General features: G+C 36.2%; 1 protein-coding gene across 1 annotated transcript in view; it reads right to left on the bottom strand.

Moving 5' to 3' along the window:
* Positions 1-8,807: 8,807 nt before the first annotated feature.
* Positions 8,808-16,780, bottom strand: part of HECTD2 (HECT domain containing E3 ubiquitin protein ligase 2) — a gene marked incomplete at its 5' end in the record, with an annotated part of 33,060 nt that continues 25,087 nt past the window's right edge. The window contains 8 exons of the mRNA XM_010157029.1: positions 8,808-9,122; positions 11,533-11,676; positions 12,295-12,410; positions 13,599-13,705; positions 13,949-14,036; positions 14,997-15,071; positions 15,516-15,674; positions 15,855-15,939. Of these exons, the coding sequence (XP_010155331.1) occupies positions 9,002-9,122; positions 11,533-11,676; positions 12,295-12,410; positions 13,599-13,705; positions 13,949-14,036; positions 14,997-15,071; positions 15,516-15,674; positions 15,855-15,939 (895 nt within the window). The remainder of the gene's footprint in view (positions 9,123-11,532; positions 11,677-12,294; positions 12,411-13,598; positions 13,706-13,948; positions 14,037-14,996; positions 15,072-15,515; positions 15,675-15,854; positions 15,940-16,780) is intronic.

Raw genomic sequence — 16,780 nt, 5'->3', positions numbered from 1 at the left:
TCAGTTTTCTGTGGTTCTCTCCTCACAAGCTGCTTATGCTGAAGAGTAGTTGAGGGGGACTGGAAAGGCTGTTACTCAGTTTGACAAGATATAATGGATATGTAATGCCCAGCATGCATTATAAGCATGCATCTTATAAGATAAGATGACATGAGACATCTTTATTTAGCTGCTTTGCACTAGTAATAGCTGACAATTGTGATGAAGCTCTAAGCAGCACGTTCCCACAATCTTTTTTATCACCGCTTTTAGGTTTGATAAGCTACATGAAAAAATCCTTTGGTATTACTGAATAACGAAAAGCTCTGAGACAGTGGTTGCCGCAGATATTTCATCTCTTAATCCGCTATAATTAAGACAAATGAGAGTATGATAGCAACATTGCACATTTCCAAAACTGCTTTGATTCAAAAAGCTTAGAGTCACCAACCACCTGGCTGACAGCTTGGTAGTAGTGTGGGATTCATCCAAGACAAGAATCTCCTGCTTCATGTTTTTCTCATTTGAGTCCTGAGTTGAAAAGACACTGGGGTGTGAATTGAGTGAGGTCATCACAGAGATACTGCACCTGATTAAAAAAGAGTACCATTGCAGAAATTTACCACATTGGGATTTTGCATTTATGACGTTCTCAGGACAGTTCTATGTCTGCATACTAAAAAGCATGAGTATGTGAACCCTAAAAAAGGCAGATAGCCATGGAAAAAAAAAAATCCTCTTCAAAAGAAATGACTGGCTTTTGATCTAGTAATACCATCAAGTTGGTAATAAATCTGTATTTCAATTTCTTTCTTCACCTCTGCTTATCAATTTCTAGCAAAGCTTGTTTGAACAAGGATGAGAAACGAACCATGGAGACAGAGGCAAGATGTTCAGAGAGCTTCAGCTGGGATCAAGCCGTCACTGCCTGGCTGACATTCACCAGTGCTAACGACTCCAGAGTGAAACCCAGAGGAGCACGGAGAGAGCTGAAGGGAAGGGCTGCAGCCTCTGCCAAGGGGCAGCCAGCTTGCTGCGCCATGGGGCACTGCCAGGCCCCGCCAGCAGCCCCGGTGGTGGATCTGCGGCAGCAGCTGGCGGCAGCACTGCCTGAGCAAGCACCAACGTCTCCCAGTAGCACTGGAATCAAGCTTGGTTAAAAATGGGTCCATCTAGACCGACTTAAGATAGATATTGTCAACTCTGTAGTTTTCTAAATGTTGTCAAATAGGGCAGGATTTCACAGGGTCCAATACAGATCTTGGCTTTCTCATCTCTTAAGTGGAGCTCTATTGCTCAACCGAAATCTGAATTCTGACAATCTGAAAGCATGTGAAACCCATCACCAGCAGAAATTAGGTAAGCATGGGCTATGACACGATCAACAGGAAAAAAGCAAATATCCCCAAGGTAATTCAAACAATAAGCTAATCACAAGAAAAAGGAAGAGAAGGTCAAATTACCATGACTGATCTGAAACACCAGTGTTAACCTGCAGGGATCTTTCTGCAAGCCGGGTTGTAACTTCTGCATAGCTCCTCAGAAGCAGGTAACTTCTGCATAGCTCCTCAGAAATGACAGATGAAGCACAGGATTCTCTACTCCACCACCACTTTTTTTTCCCCCCCCGCTACGAGCCTGAATACTTGGGTTTTTTTAAGAGGCAAAGCACACTTACAAGTTGCACCCCAGACACACACCAACTCATTATCCTTCCCCAGCAGATTTATTTGTGTGTTCTTCATTGATATTAGAATCACTTTGATTTCTGAAAATATGCTGCAAATAGGGCATTGGCATTGCATGTAGCTAGGAGAAGGACTGATGAGAGCTAGTCAAATAATTCATCTATGTAAGTGACAACTCAGTTCTAAAATGTATGTTAAATTCCCCGAAGTTACTATGTGTCTTGAGGAAAAACAAAATTAAACACGAGGTCTAGTAAAAATAAAAAAAAGGTAAGAAAAAAAAAATTATCACAAATAGCCTAAGGGATGATTTCCTAATCCAGGAAAATTCAAAGCAAAAGCTTCTGTTACTTTGTCATTCTATAAATATGTATCTGTTATGATGAATGACAGTAGGTCTTGAACACAGTGAAAGGCAGCATCACTGTGCAAAGAGTGCAGATTGTTGCTATAAGTAATGGCAGAGGAAATTAGCCAGGGATTGGTTGTGCTGTGTGAAAGTAGTAATTTCTTCTTCACGGTACACCTACAAGTATGAAAATGCCAACTGAATGCATGATTAAGCATCGCATCCGTGCTTGTGTCCTATATAGTTAACAAGCTGCACTAAAAGTGAGCAACAAATAAATTGAGAAGAAATTCAAGGGGAAAAGATGAACTGAGAGTACCCTTGCACCATAAAATACTTGATGCCTCAGTTAGTGCCCCAGAGACAAGGAAAGTAAACCCAGGAAGTTCATTTTTTCTTTTGGACAACTAATGATGTGAAAAATGACGCAAGCAGTTACACCTTCCGACTCACAACGGCAGTGCACCCACTGCAGTCAGTTACAAGGGAAAACCACACACAACTACAGCTAGCCCATGGGGACAGGAAATCAAGGAATAAGCTCAAAAAATTCCAACACTATCACTTTAATATAAAAACTTACTTCTATTGCATCAGTCACATTTTGGTCACATCCCAACAGTAGTTTACACAAAAACCCAGGGAATGAGGAATGGAATACACAGCTTTCAGCATAGCTGAGTTGATGCTGCTTTTATTGCTTTGATTACAGGATGATGTTTAATTCTTAAAATCAAGTATGGGAAAATAAACCTGGGTCTTCTAAACTCATTTGGTTGAGTCTTTAGTTCTGTTCCTGTTAGTTCTTGGCCAACACCACAGAGTATTGAAGAAACTGAGTTCACTTTTTGAAAGGAAGAATTAATGGGTATTGAATGTTACAGTGTAAGAAGTACATTTAAAAAATCTGTATGCGTAGGAAACCCAACACCAGCAGAAGCCAGACAAGCATGGGCTAGGGGATGATCAATAGGATGAAAGCAAACATCCCCATGGTAGTTCAAACACAGCTTGATTGTAATACCCCAGGAAATTTCAGCCCTTAATTGGCAGAGCAAAGTAAGAAATTATTAACTTGGAATCCTTTCCACAGGTTTACAGTAACCTCTGGAAGCACAGGCTACTGGAAAATGTTTTCACCTTCCAGAATGTGCCATTTGAGATAATAGCTTAATGTATTTCAATCAATATGCAGAAATTAGATATTGAATAGATTCTGAATCCTACAGCAAAACCACCCAAAACAAAATGCAGTGAGGTTGATAAATGCAACAAGAACAAATGAATGTTATTACTTTAAAAGCTTCACTGTGAATGAATACCAAGTGCTTTCAACGCTTGAGAAAGCTTTTCTTTCACTGTAAAATTGCCACAAAAGTTAGAATCCCAAAAGAAAAGTGATGCAGAACACTTTATTAATTTCAGTACAATTAGACAATGCAGTGAGCACTACACAGCTGTGCACATGGGAAAACATTATAGTTTACTCAAGTGTTAGCTTCATCTAACACAGTGATTGCATTAAAGAAAATTAATTTCGGTTCTTAAACTCCCCAAGAGATTAAACATTAAGCCTCATCAGTTAGAGGAATAAAATTAGATTTTTGCAACTAAAAAGCAATTCTATAGAACTACTGTGTAAGAAAGTAGATTTTTCTCTGCCACTACTAACCAAGTTTTTCCTGTGCTCATCACATTTATCTGCCATGATTAATTAATTTTTCTAATAGTGAAGTGACATGTTTAATAATGAATGTGATGCATTAAGTATCACAGAACATGTCTTATCAGGGAATTTCAAAATCTGAGCAGGATACTCCTCCATCTGGGAATCCAGAAAGATCTGGGGAAAGATGCCTCCATAAAGCAGATGTGTGAGATGACAAAATTAAGTGACGTTTCTGCTCACTGTGGCATCATAGGTTACTGGCCAATTTACTCATCCTTCCTACTAATCAAGGCCAACTAGTAAACCCCCCAAGCAGTACGCATGCTGCCAGTGCAGTCCTTGCACATAAGGTGTGAGGTTACACAAAATCATTAGAAAACAAAGAAAGTCAAGAGCCACATGTTTGAGTTTAAACCACACTGTTTTCAAAATGACAGTGTTCTGGCTTCTTTATATCCATCTGGATTGATTTTCCAAGGGAGAAAACACAGTTCCAGCCCTCCACAGTATCGCTACTGACACAAAATGGATAGCAAAATAAATGAATAGTCTAGCTCCCTGCCGGAGCAGAGATCGAACATACGTCGAGTAAACTCACTCGTTGACAAGAAGGCTTGAGTAACTTCCACACAGTTACAAACAGTTCTGCTCCGATAATGCCTGCAGAGACCAGCAGAGCCTGGGCTGTTAGTGTCCATCACGTGGGAGCAGCCAGAGGTGCCAGTGTAAAGATAACCAAGGACTCTGTGAGAACAGATGCCTTTCTCCTGATCGGTATGGAAGCATGCTACAGAGTTAAAACACCGTATAAACAAGAAGCCCAAACATTAAACCTGAGCATCATACATCCACATAATCTAGAACAACTCTCATGAACAGAAAATATTGCACCAGAAAGTAAAAGTCTGTGCATCGCTCCCTACAAATATCAGATCATAAATATTGATGCTACAGAGAAAAATGGTAAATGAAACCTTGCCATGGTAGAACATAAAACTTGCGAAACATGCAACAAAACCAATAATGTATATATCCTTTTCTCATGCATATAGGTATTATTTAGCATTAGTACTGCAGAGGAGTCCAGAACTGACCTTATGTTAGGGGCTGCCCAACTTACATGAACTCCCACCCTTCCAGGGTTTAATGAGCAACTACTTTGCCAGATCCTCAGAGACAAAATCTCTCTATCTTCCTTGACCTCAGAGTTCTTTCCTAAATGGAGTTTGTGGAACAAGTTATTTTTGAATCAAACATCCACTCTACAGTTACGAACACACTAACTATACCAAACGATAACAACCTTTGCTATACCTGTTCCCCTGGTGTATTTTACATAAAACCATTGGGGTTTAAAGACTTCAATAAGAATTTAATTAAAAATGCGAAAGGTGCAGATCTCTCAGGACCCATTTTTTCTCATTAATTTAACAACAAAGCCCACCTGACTATGAATCAGAACATTTGTAACACAAGTGAAACAGCTGTGGCAGTCCAAGCCATCCCCTTACTATTTTTCTAAACACTATGAATCTTTAAAAGTGCAAGGAACTTCAACAGCACATACAACGGCACAGATCCCAAAGGAAAAAAAAATCCAAATAGAATGGAAAGTTATTTGACCAAAACAAAAAAGAAATATTCTTGGAAGAGAACTAGGTGCTGTAGAAGGAAAACCACAGGCTCCTACAGCCTGCCAGTCAGCACATGAAAACAGAGGCTTTGAGGGAGTTTAAGAGTCTTCATTTTTTGGTAGGTAAGGATTCTGAAAGAACATGAAATACCACAGCTATGAAAAATAATAACTGATACTGCATTTGCTTTTGGAGCAAGTCATCCAGTACCACCACCAGCTGCAACTACAGCGAAAGAACCTCACTGCTTTTGGCCAAAAAAAAAGAAAATCAAAAGGAAATAGTGCATTTCAATTTTAAGCCCTAGCACCAGCCATCTGATCCCTAGCTGGAACAGGACAAGGCAAGCTAGGTTTCTAACCTCTTTCTAAATATCAGTCCTGAGGCTATTGACTGTTCAGAGATCAGTAACAATCAGTCGCTTCTCTCGGAGGCTTTGGCAGTCTTTCCTTGATCCCAATAACACATTAGGGAACTTCATGGAAAGAGATGACATATTCAAAACCCAGGGCTAGGCAGAAGCAACTGCTTCTCCCTCCTCCATACCCGTTTGCTAGAAGCCAATTTCTATTTGCTGATTTTGAAAATCTGAAATTATTTGTGATATACACTTATAAGATACAACTTTTTTCTTCATTACTCGTACTTACGGTATCTACTGTTAGTTGGGAGGGAAGTTTGACATCCAAATTAAGTGCTTTCAATCCTCATCTTTGCTGCCACCTGTAGGTAACGAGAGTGGTACAAAGGAGGCAAGAAGCAAGTTTGAATCTGGTCAGATATTAGTCCTGTCATCAGGACCTGATGTTCTCCCGTTTTCAATGTTAAAATTAGTCAGAAAAAGACAAAACATAAACCAGATTGACTCTGTCTCTCCTTGTACCCCAAAATAATCTTGTAACTGAAGAAATAAAACCATGGAAAATGAAGTTGAGGATCGATCCATGCTATTTCACAGCATTGTTACACCACAGTACGCACTGGAACGCTCGTAATTTTGACTGTCTACGTGGAATGTATTTCTGGGTGCATAGCTGAAACTCAGTTTCTTTTTCCATGAGCCATGCAGTGTTTTAGCAGAACTATTACTGCAAAGAAAATTCAAAATAAAATAAGACAAAAGCAGATAAGTTGATCGTATTTTTAAATCCATTATGATAAATTTTTGAAATCATAAATTAAGCAAATGAGGCACAAAACTGAAATATTTCATTTAATGACTGCACAATTTTAATACATAAAAATAGATACTTAGTAATGAACAAGTTTATACAAACCAGATTGTATTGTACCATACAAAAGAAATGATGGAGATTAAAAAAAAGGTTTGCTGGATTACAGGGCAAGACAAAGAACAACCAAACAACACTGAGTAAAAGTTTTAAAATGATCAGAGGCTTATTTCATAAATACAGTGCAATGTTTTCATTTAACAAATACAAAATTTACTATTTATCAACATCAGGAAATATATAAAATGTCATTGAATGACAATCATTTAAAAACGGATGCAAATACAATAGCCTTTTTAGAATTCTGAGGTAATATTACACAGTAAATCAAAAAAGCTTCAATAAATAACTAAACCCAAGGCAAAGTGCAATTCAGTGAAAATAATAAGATAAAGCCTTTATTCTAACTTTAATAGATAAACAGTTATTAAAATTGGGCTTAAGCCATAAAAAAATATTTTGGCTATTTTGCCTTGTTTTCAGATATACTGTATAGTTATTCATTCATTAGCCAGCCTTCTAAGAATTCAGTTCTACAGAGAGAGGAAAGGGGGAAAGTGTTTGTTTTCATATTTCTTACCTACATCCACATTCAGCTGTTAGAAATTTAACATTGCTTGGAGCTAATTAGTTCGTATTCAGTGCAATGGTAAAAGTTTAATTTATTTCTTAACTTCTGAAATCCTTTAAATTAAAATTGATTTTAAAATCTCAGTTTGGGAGAAACAATGTAAAATACACAAGTTTGAGGTACTGCTTTTAACACTCTCCATGTTAACCTAATTTTGTTCCAGGCTGAAGTCCACAGAAATGTTATTAATTGTTTCAAGGAGAGCACAATGAATACAGAGCCTAATATTTTAGCATGTCCTACTACTTATTTCTGCTTTAGTAAAAGAGTAAAATCAGTAGAACTCTAGGTACCTTCTCTAGGAAATAGAATAAAATAAAATTTACACTTGGCTATTGAAGAAAATCCACAACAGCTTTGAAACTACAGATTAGGCAGATTAATTTGTTCATCATGTGTAAATTTGTTGGTTGTATGTAAATAATACAGGGAGGGAAAATGAGAACTATCTAACATTTTACTCTTATTGCAAATCAATAATTGAGTACAGACACTACAAGATATTTAAGCATCCATGCCCCAGAAGTCAATGGGGAAAAAATAACAAATTAGATGCTAAAGTGTCTTGAATGATCTGGGCCTCATTCAGCTGAAAGAAAAACCTGTAGAACACACAGTAGCTATTCATATTTAAAAAATACTATACTGCATGCTGATAAATTCTTTCCATTTAATGAATAAACCCCAGACTTATAATTACATCTGCATTTTAGAACCGGTTTCTTTCCCATCTCCTAATTTAATAACTCTGAGCAGACATACCAGTAATTCTTTTCATGTAGTTTGTGCAGTGAAAACCACAAAACATTGTCTTTAAATGCTGGCCTTCAAGATAATGAAAGCTTCAACATTCTCCTAAACTGTTCTTGTATTCACTTTTGTCACAGCTTAATTAAGACTTTCAACAAAGTTGCTGAAAAAAAAATGATAGCCTGCTACTACATCAGTTTTCTATGTGCTGGGGATTTCATTCTTTTCCTGAAATATTTCACCATACGTGGAATTTGTTTTAAATATCTAGTTTTGTTTACTATAATGCTACAGTAGATCTGGTTAGTTTGCTATCAAAGCATGAACATACAAGTTGCTTAATACCTGTAGTTTGAACGTGAATCCTCTCAAACTGAAAAAAGTGCCTTTTAACACTTTTGTACAGTCAAGCCTGTTGATCTGTAAAAGCTGAATATACAACATCTAAAACCTCTTATTCATAAAAAATAAATTTTTTAGCAGTAAATGGCACTATCAAAACCCTATTTGTTCACAGGCAGTTATTTACATGCTTCTTAGACAGCCTGTTTCATTGAGAAGGAAAACCAGAATATGAAAACTGCATACATTTTATAAAGACTAAAATTCCTATTTGCCTTTGTGAAAATATGGCTACATGCTGTATGTTTTTTTCTTTTTTTCTATTATTCATGTTAATTGAAGACATTCTACCACTGGGATTAGCTAATATCGAAATATTCTGTATATTATCTCCCAGTGGGATATCTGCGATGTAAAGGAATTATGATTAATGATAAAGTGCTATCAATAAAAACAGAAACAAACTGTAACTTAGAAATTGCCTTAGTCAGGTTTCGTTTATCAAATAGACTAGCTTTTTGTACGAAGAAAGCTACTTTCTGTGACAAAGCAAGCGGTAAATGTATTGCCATTCAGGAAAAAACATACACTTCATATTTAATTAAAAAAAATACCTAAGTTGAGTAAGACTCACACAGTATCAAGAGACATAAGAACAAAAAGCTTAAAGGCACAATTAGAAGAGAGTGAATGCTACATAAATATGCTGTTCTTGAAGTTTGTGATTTTATTCTAAACCAAAACCTTCTGCATTTGAAATTCCAATGATCAACTTTTGCTTCAGTTCCTTCTTGTTCTTATAAGGAGGGAGACAAAGCTGGTTGAAGCAGGTATGGGCCACAGGTAACCTAAAATAATTAAAAACAAAAACAAAAACACATTTAATAATAATGCAATGGAAAAAACAAAAACAAAAACCAAAACACATTTAATAATAACGCAATGGCAGCAGAACACTGCCAACACAGTTTTTCAGTTAAGCATGAATTAAGAAAACCCTGTAAAAGGAACATTTATCCAGATATTGTTGGTTCAAGTTCTGTTAAACACAAATAACACCACTTTTGGTCATATGCACCTCAGGTGAATTTGCTTGCCTGCAACTTCCCCCCTACCCCCGTTTCTTTTTTTTTGTTGTTAGAAACACTTCCAAGTTTTGCAAACTCCAGCAACTGCATGACTTCAAGATCATTTTTTCTCTAAATACAAAATCTGGATAGAATCCAAATCCACAACATGAAGAAGGAAGGTGGGTCCTGGAGTAGGTACGGAGACACCTAGATGAACCACAGTTCCTGTGAGGATACAGAACTCAAAGTTCAGCCTTGTAAAGTACGTCCTTACAGACAGCACTGAGAGGCTGATTGTAGCCCTGGAAAAACAGTAACTCACAAATTTGGTCTTAGCCATACCAACACTTTCAATTGTGAGTTTCTTCTAAGAGCTGAGTTTGAAGAGACGTTGCAGATATCTCTTAGAATTGCCTGACTGAAACACTGGAAACTCTGCTTTTCACTAGAATGGAGTAGTTTGCTAACTGTTCTTCCGTAGCACTTTTTTTGCCATCAGTATGAGATGCCACTAACCACCTACTCATAGCTGCAGGCAGTAAGAAGCTACAGGATCTTCTTATAACCTCAAGTGACACGCAGGAAAGCACTGACTAGTTGAGGGGGAGAGAGGAGAAAGAAAATTTGCTGAAGGGTCAACCTGCCATTTGGAATTAACCCAACACACTGAAAAATCTTTAAAACTTGGACATTTAAAAGTTAAATTTTAGTATGCGACTCAAACGCCCTCTGGTTCTGTTTCACTGAAGCCCTTAGTCTTTTGAACAGCAGCAGCTTGGCCTTTGGTCATCAGCTAATCTTCTTGAAAGGGGCTGGAATCCCCCCAGATCTGGAAACCTAAGCTACTTCCCCGCCCTTTAAATAAGCAAGCAAAGATCTGTTAATCAGACTGGAGTCATGTGCTTCAGAATTTGGAAAGTTGGGAAACTGGACGTTAATTTGGCAATCCTTATAGCTGTTGAATTCTTTGATCATACTGCATGAGCAATGCAATGCCAACGCGTCTACGTTCATCCCTGCGCAGCCAGTCTGACTGCAACAATTATCTTGCACAAACAGACCTACATAATTTTGAAATACATGCTATTTCAAAACACATTTTCCCATGTTTAAGAAAAAGAACAATTAGCAGGAGAATGAACTTAAACAGAGATTCAACATTGACTGATTTTTCTTCATTTTTCATCTGACCCTCTGCTCCTTTAACATGTTACTGAAACCAGTTACTAGCTCATTGAATAAAGCACTAGAAATACCACAGTAATCAGATAAACCAAATTTAAAATAAAAATTAGTGTTTATGCATTTAATTCAGCTCTCCACAGAAAACCCAACAAAATCCTGACTTTCAAATATAGCTTCATTTAAGTATTTTGATTACCTTAAGTGTTTGAGAAATCTAGGTAAAGCCAGTAATTACTGCTTAGCAGCAATTACTGCTTAGCAGTGAGCTTCAGACCAGTAAGCTTTTCTATACAGCTTTCCAAATTACTTAAAGTGACTTTCTCCAATCTTGAGAAGAAAAATACTAGCTGGAAAGTATGTGGAATTCCTCAAGTCAATTCAATACAAAATAAAATACTACCAGAAACATAAGAACTTGGCATGAACAATTTAACCTTACAATGAAATTACAAGGCTGCTTTGTTCCTATTTCTTCTGAGCAACCCCTGTGTCAGCCAGACACTTACTCACCAGAGACCCTAAAGGCATGCTACACCTTCTCCAGCCATACATGTTAAAATTCTTATTTCAACCATCAAGAAAGAACGCAAGCATTTTTTGCAAGTGCAGGGGCTGCTATACATAATGACAAGGAGACTCAATGAATTCAGAAAAATGCATGGTGATTAACAGTTTATTTTCATTAGCTCAGCTGTCATGTTAGGAACAGTTAAACAAATAATTTACTTGAATTGAAAACATGTAAAGAATCTCTATAAATAAAGAATTCCTGGCCTCAAATGTAAACATTGACTGGAGAATCAGTTTTGTATTAGATGGTTATCTGTGAAATTTATGTAATCAATAAATGGGCATAATAACATTTTGAAGACAAAATAAAGGAGTCCATGCAGTTTTTTCCTTACCTGTTAGTTTTCTCTTCTTTAAAAAGACATTTGAGAGCAATAAGGGCACTCAGGAAAGAATCTAACAAAAATTATTAGATATCTAGAAAACTACTTACCAGTTAGTGGATGTTTCACTCTTTGAAATCTTGAAATTCAAATCAGCCATTCCTCCCACAGGAACTCTATCACTTCCTGTAGCAAAATGTAGCAGCTTCTTTTGAAGGTCAAGAGTAAATCCAAGTACTACTTCCCAAAAGTATCTATGTTCAGGGCAGAGGGAGAAGAAGATGTTGCAAGATGCAATACCATGACAAAAAAGTATGAGGGTAATAATACTACCACAAGTACTATGTGATGAATGTCACTGGGAATTTAATTAATGTCACATATAGGACATCAGTAGCATCCTATTATGTAAGGTTAAATAAATTCCTAAGGAGTTGGCAAGTACAATGCTTTATGAAATCTGAAATGTCATGTTGTCAAGTGATGTCCAAATCCCCTTTCCTATAAAAATGTAAATGCCTCTACTTCCTAATATAAATGTCCTTAGTATCGAATAGAATTGGAAGAGCATAAGCATTTTTAGAAGATTGGATAATAAAGACTCAGATTTCACTATGCAGTATTTGAAGATACTCTTTTCAAAATACCTCCATTTAAATCTGATCATAATCTTTTAAAGGTATTCAGCAACAAATTATGCCATTAAGAATCTAACTCTTCCTACTTATATGTAATTTCATAGGGTCTTTATGTTATTTGGAATTAGATTTTTAAAATATCAGTCCTTCTCAGATTGAAGAGATTATTCCCGACAGTCTACCATTCTGTGATGTTTTTAAACTCAGTAATTAGAATAAAAACAATAAGCCTACCGTATAGTAAGATCAGTTTTTTGGTAGCCCTCATATTGGGTACTTCGCTGTAAAGCAGACATATCCAGTTCAGGACTGCCACAGACAAGAATTTCAACCTCTTCTGGACGAAGCAGCTGCCAGAGGTTAAGGAAAAAATATTTAATTTTTTAAAGTAGAGAAATTATGCCAGCAGATTGAATTTTTCATTTGTCATTAGAGAAAAATCAACAGATGATCATTCAATATAAAACTTAGATACATACTATTTTACAGAAAAATGAATTCCTCAGTAGTCTGAAGTATTTCTTACTACTGTATATAGTAAAAAGCAAATTACTGGCTAACATAATAATTTAGCGTGTTTCTTCCTCACTTTTTTCAGTCTTACATTTATTAAACTGATTTGTTTGTCATCTGATTAAATGACAAATGAGTCAGGAAGAAAACTAAGTTTATATGTATGGATTCAGAGGGAGGGTCTTGATCTCAGTTCTGGTTATAAGTTCCATTTGATTTACGTGAAGTCCCAATGTAGGCTGATGAGTAGCGATGTCTGACAGAAGCTGACTTGCAGTTGTACACACTGCTGTGCAAAGCAAATACACGTAACAATAAACCCTGTTTAACAACTGCTAAACTTAACACCTGCAGAACCTACTTAATCATTTACTGCAACATTGATAAATTGTGTGGAAGTATGCCATGGCATTTCAATGGATTTTCCTTCTCCTTACAGACCCTTCCCTGCAGTTAGTCACATCTTACTTTGCTGCAAGTGTCTCATACTTGGCTAATTTCACAGGAATGAAGAAAATCTCATGCAAATTGTAATTGCCTCTTCTTTCTCTTCTTACTGCACAAGGGATGATGTACACTACAAGGGGCATTCCAACAGCCAAACAGGACTGAACACCGAAATAACGTTTAATCTCAACCTCACTGAATGTTCTTCCAACAAAAAGTAATAGATGTTTACAGAGGAGTCACTCGAGCACACAGACATATTTACTCTGCTGTGCATAAACGTAGGGAATACAGAGAATCCCTGTAAACACCCACATGAGAACTTGTGAAGTGCCTGTGAATGCATGCTGATAAGCCTAACTTTTGGAGCTTTATTTATCTATTTTCAATGGAACACTATAGAGAACAGTTGACTGCTTGCTTAATTTCTTCTGCTTCTGTTGGATTAATTAGCTACATTGATTAATCAAGATTCTTCATGAATTCTAAAATCATCCATCATAATTTGTTTAATTTAGGTGAGTCATTGTCAGATATTTGAAACAGAAGCGAAGAGTTGTGTGCCATTTTATTCTTACCAGTAATGCATACGAAGCACAGACACTATGAAATCCATAGTAGAAAGCTGCAAATTGTTTGTAGATTGATTTGTTGAGAAGAAAATCAACATAGAGCTGCACATATTCTAAAAAAGAAAACCATTTTATTTTGTTACATCGTAATAAGTTTAAATAATAATTTCTTGTGCTCTCTCAAATGGTACTGACTTAAAAATTAATGCATTTCATTTTAGATACTATTAAACTGGTAGGCATTCAAGAAAGGACTACAGTAATTTCATTTTCAAACTTAGTTAAAGAAAATTTAGGCTTAAAAGAAGGAAAAAAGGACTAACTTAAATCTGTGTAGTTAATATATATTGAAATACCTTTCCTATTCTGATTTGTGACTGGAATTTTATCTCCATTTGGCTTTAAGTTGTAAGATTTTATAACACCAAATTCTTCCTGAAAAACCTGAAGAAAAAGGGGAGTGAAGGTCAGTACTAGAAAATACATTCATATACTCACAAATTACAAAGCTTGTGTTTATTTTTTAACGTGTTTCCCTTGTCTCTCTCTCTAGCATATGCTGTAATTCTTAGGGTTATGGGGTTTTAAGACAAGTTAAATATTACAATTTTCAACAAATTGCTCAGGAAATCGGTATTCAAAGTAGAAAAAAATGACCCTGTTACACAGTGGCATATCCAACTGACCTGCAGGCTCTGGAGCCACAATGTTTTTCATATAAAAGAAAAAATTTAGGATCATCAAATACAATTAAGAAGGTACTTATTCCACTGTAGCTCACCTAGGATCTCAAAAGTACCCACTGTACAAAAACTGTCATATGGTCTGACAATAATGTAATTCAAAATTGAAGAAAAAAGGTCAATACTAGTCCAATACACATCCATACTGAGTCATGAAATTTTACTAACTAGTTCTAAAACAATGAATAAATGTGAAAGTCTTTCTTGATTGAAGTAGCAGTGAGACATACAGATCAAACAAAACTATCGTAACTTGAACAGGGTATTGGTCACGTCCAAGGACAAAGTATATAATGACCAGAGTAAGCTTTGACTACCATCTGGGTTAGACAGAAAAGGGATTGTTTGGCAGCCAGATGAATTCCACAGACCAGGTCACCGACTGGAAACACACCAGCAGCTGGCCATGCGACACTGGCAGTCAGTACTCAGATCCACCTCCTCTGCCCGGCGACAGCAACCTAAAGCCCTGTAACAAAGGCAGCCTCCGTACGCCCTCAGCACCCAGGACCAGGCTGGTTCTTGAAGCAAGCTGTAAAGCCCGTGCAGTTACATTCCAAACAGTCAGTAATCACACAGTAGTAGGCCACTCCATTGCAGCAACATTGGTAAAAATTACTGAATGAGTTTGAGAATCACTTATAATTGTGTATTTAATGACCTGAAAAGTTGAGTAAAAATCCTCTTCGACATTGCCCTCATAGGATAGAAGTTCACTTAGTCCATGGGCCAGTTCCTACAACATGAGAAAAACTCTTTAGTAAATCTACAAAACTAAGTGATGTGCTTTGCAAGGACGTGCTAGAATCATTTACTTTATACAGAAAGTATCTTGGAAAAGGTTGTATATTCCAAATGTATACACAAAGGAAAACTCACAGCTTAACTAATATTTAATTATTTATTTTTATTTCAGTATAAACTGTTACATTTTCCTTTTTACTACAGAAAACGTATCTAGAAGGTTCATATCAGATTTGGGTATTCTAACTTCAAGTAGATCAACAAAAATTCTGCTATGCTAGAAAACAAGGTGATTTGCTGTTTTCAACAGAAAAATTTAACAGCCTGTGCCAACAAAAAAGGCTGTTTTCAAACAGTTTATAATTCAAGCATTAAATATAAATAAAACAGTTTTTAAAACAGTAGTTTAGACTCTTAAAAAAACCATAATACTCACAGGCATAATCTGAATCAGGTCATCTAATGTGACGTCAGAGATGCCTACAAGTGTGTTATGATCACAGGGAACAATGGGAGGACTCAATAATTTCTTGTAACAGCAAGGTGGGAAACGAATATCCAAGGTGATGCTATTATATACAGCAAGTCCCATAAGCTATACATGTCAAACGTTAAGGGCAAACCCCACACATCCTTATTACAGTAAATATTTTAAGTAAGTAACTTGTAAAAATTTTAAAATTCTACTCAACATACTCTAAGAGGTGCTAAACAGTAGGAATTGAAATGATTTAATTTTTTTAGACTGATAATTTTAATTGCAGTTTTGTGTTACAATTAAGTAGTAGTTAAAATGGTCAAATGATGCACATTGACAGAACACTTGAGAATCTTCATCACAATATTCTATACAATCATTTCTATAATAAATTGTTCCAAAGAACTGTTACGAAAAAAGTTTTTGAAGAGAACTGTAGATATATGTTTTTAATCAAAAAATTCTACAGAACTCTCAATATAGGATTTTTTCTTTCAAATAAATCTAAAAGCATAAAGACAAACCTGCACTGGCACTGCAGCTATCAGCTAGCACATTTAAATGTACCTGGTGAAACAAATTTGCAATTATACAAAAAGTTAGAAGAATCCAGTTCACAATTCAGCTTCTCACTAGAACAGAATAGTTCAGTTGGAAGGGACCTCCAATCATCATCTGGCGCAACTGCAATCAGTAAAATGGGGACATCATCATCCCATCTGACTGGAGTTATAAGCATACATTATCATTCATCATTTGTCTGAGGACTTCATAAGTGAGCACAACAGAAACTAGGAATTAAACCTATGCTCAAATTAGGATGTGTCTTCCATTCAGTTAAAAAAAAAGGCCACATACTGATCAACAGGCAATTAAATGAAATATTAATGCATACAGGGTCATTTATGTTTACTGAATGAAAGGCAGAGGTGTAAGTACATGAAAAGATGACAATTTACACACAAAATAGTTGCATGTGTAAACTTAATCCTAGTATTTTTGACTGTAAATGTACCACGTACCCACACACCACCATTTTCTTCCTATTTTTAGTTCACTGGCTTGAATTAGATTCTTTTTATACATTTAAAATGGAACACACGTGTATATGCAACACCTGAATAAGCTTTAATCAATGCCTTATTTCATCCCCATACCAGCTCATGAAGTGGCTGCTCTTTCAGCACCGTCTAGCAGACATAAAAGGATACAGCTCCAACCAA

Source organism: Eurypyga helias, unplaced genomic scaffold, assembly GCF_000690775.1.
Source record: "Eurypyga helias isolate BGI_N326 unplaced genomic scaffold, ASM69077v1 scaffold12218, whole genome shotgun sequence".
NCBI lineage: Eukaryota > Metazoa > Chordata > Aves > Eurypygiformes > Eurypygidae > Eurypyga > Eurypyga helias.
The sequence above is the reverse complement of the archived record's forward strand: the minus strand, read 5'-3'. Positions and strand labels throughout refer to the sequence as shown.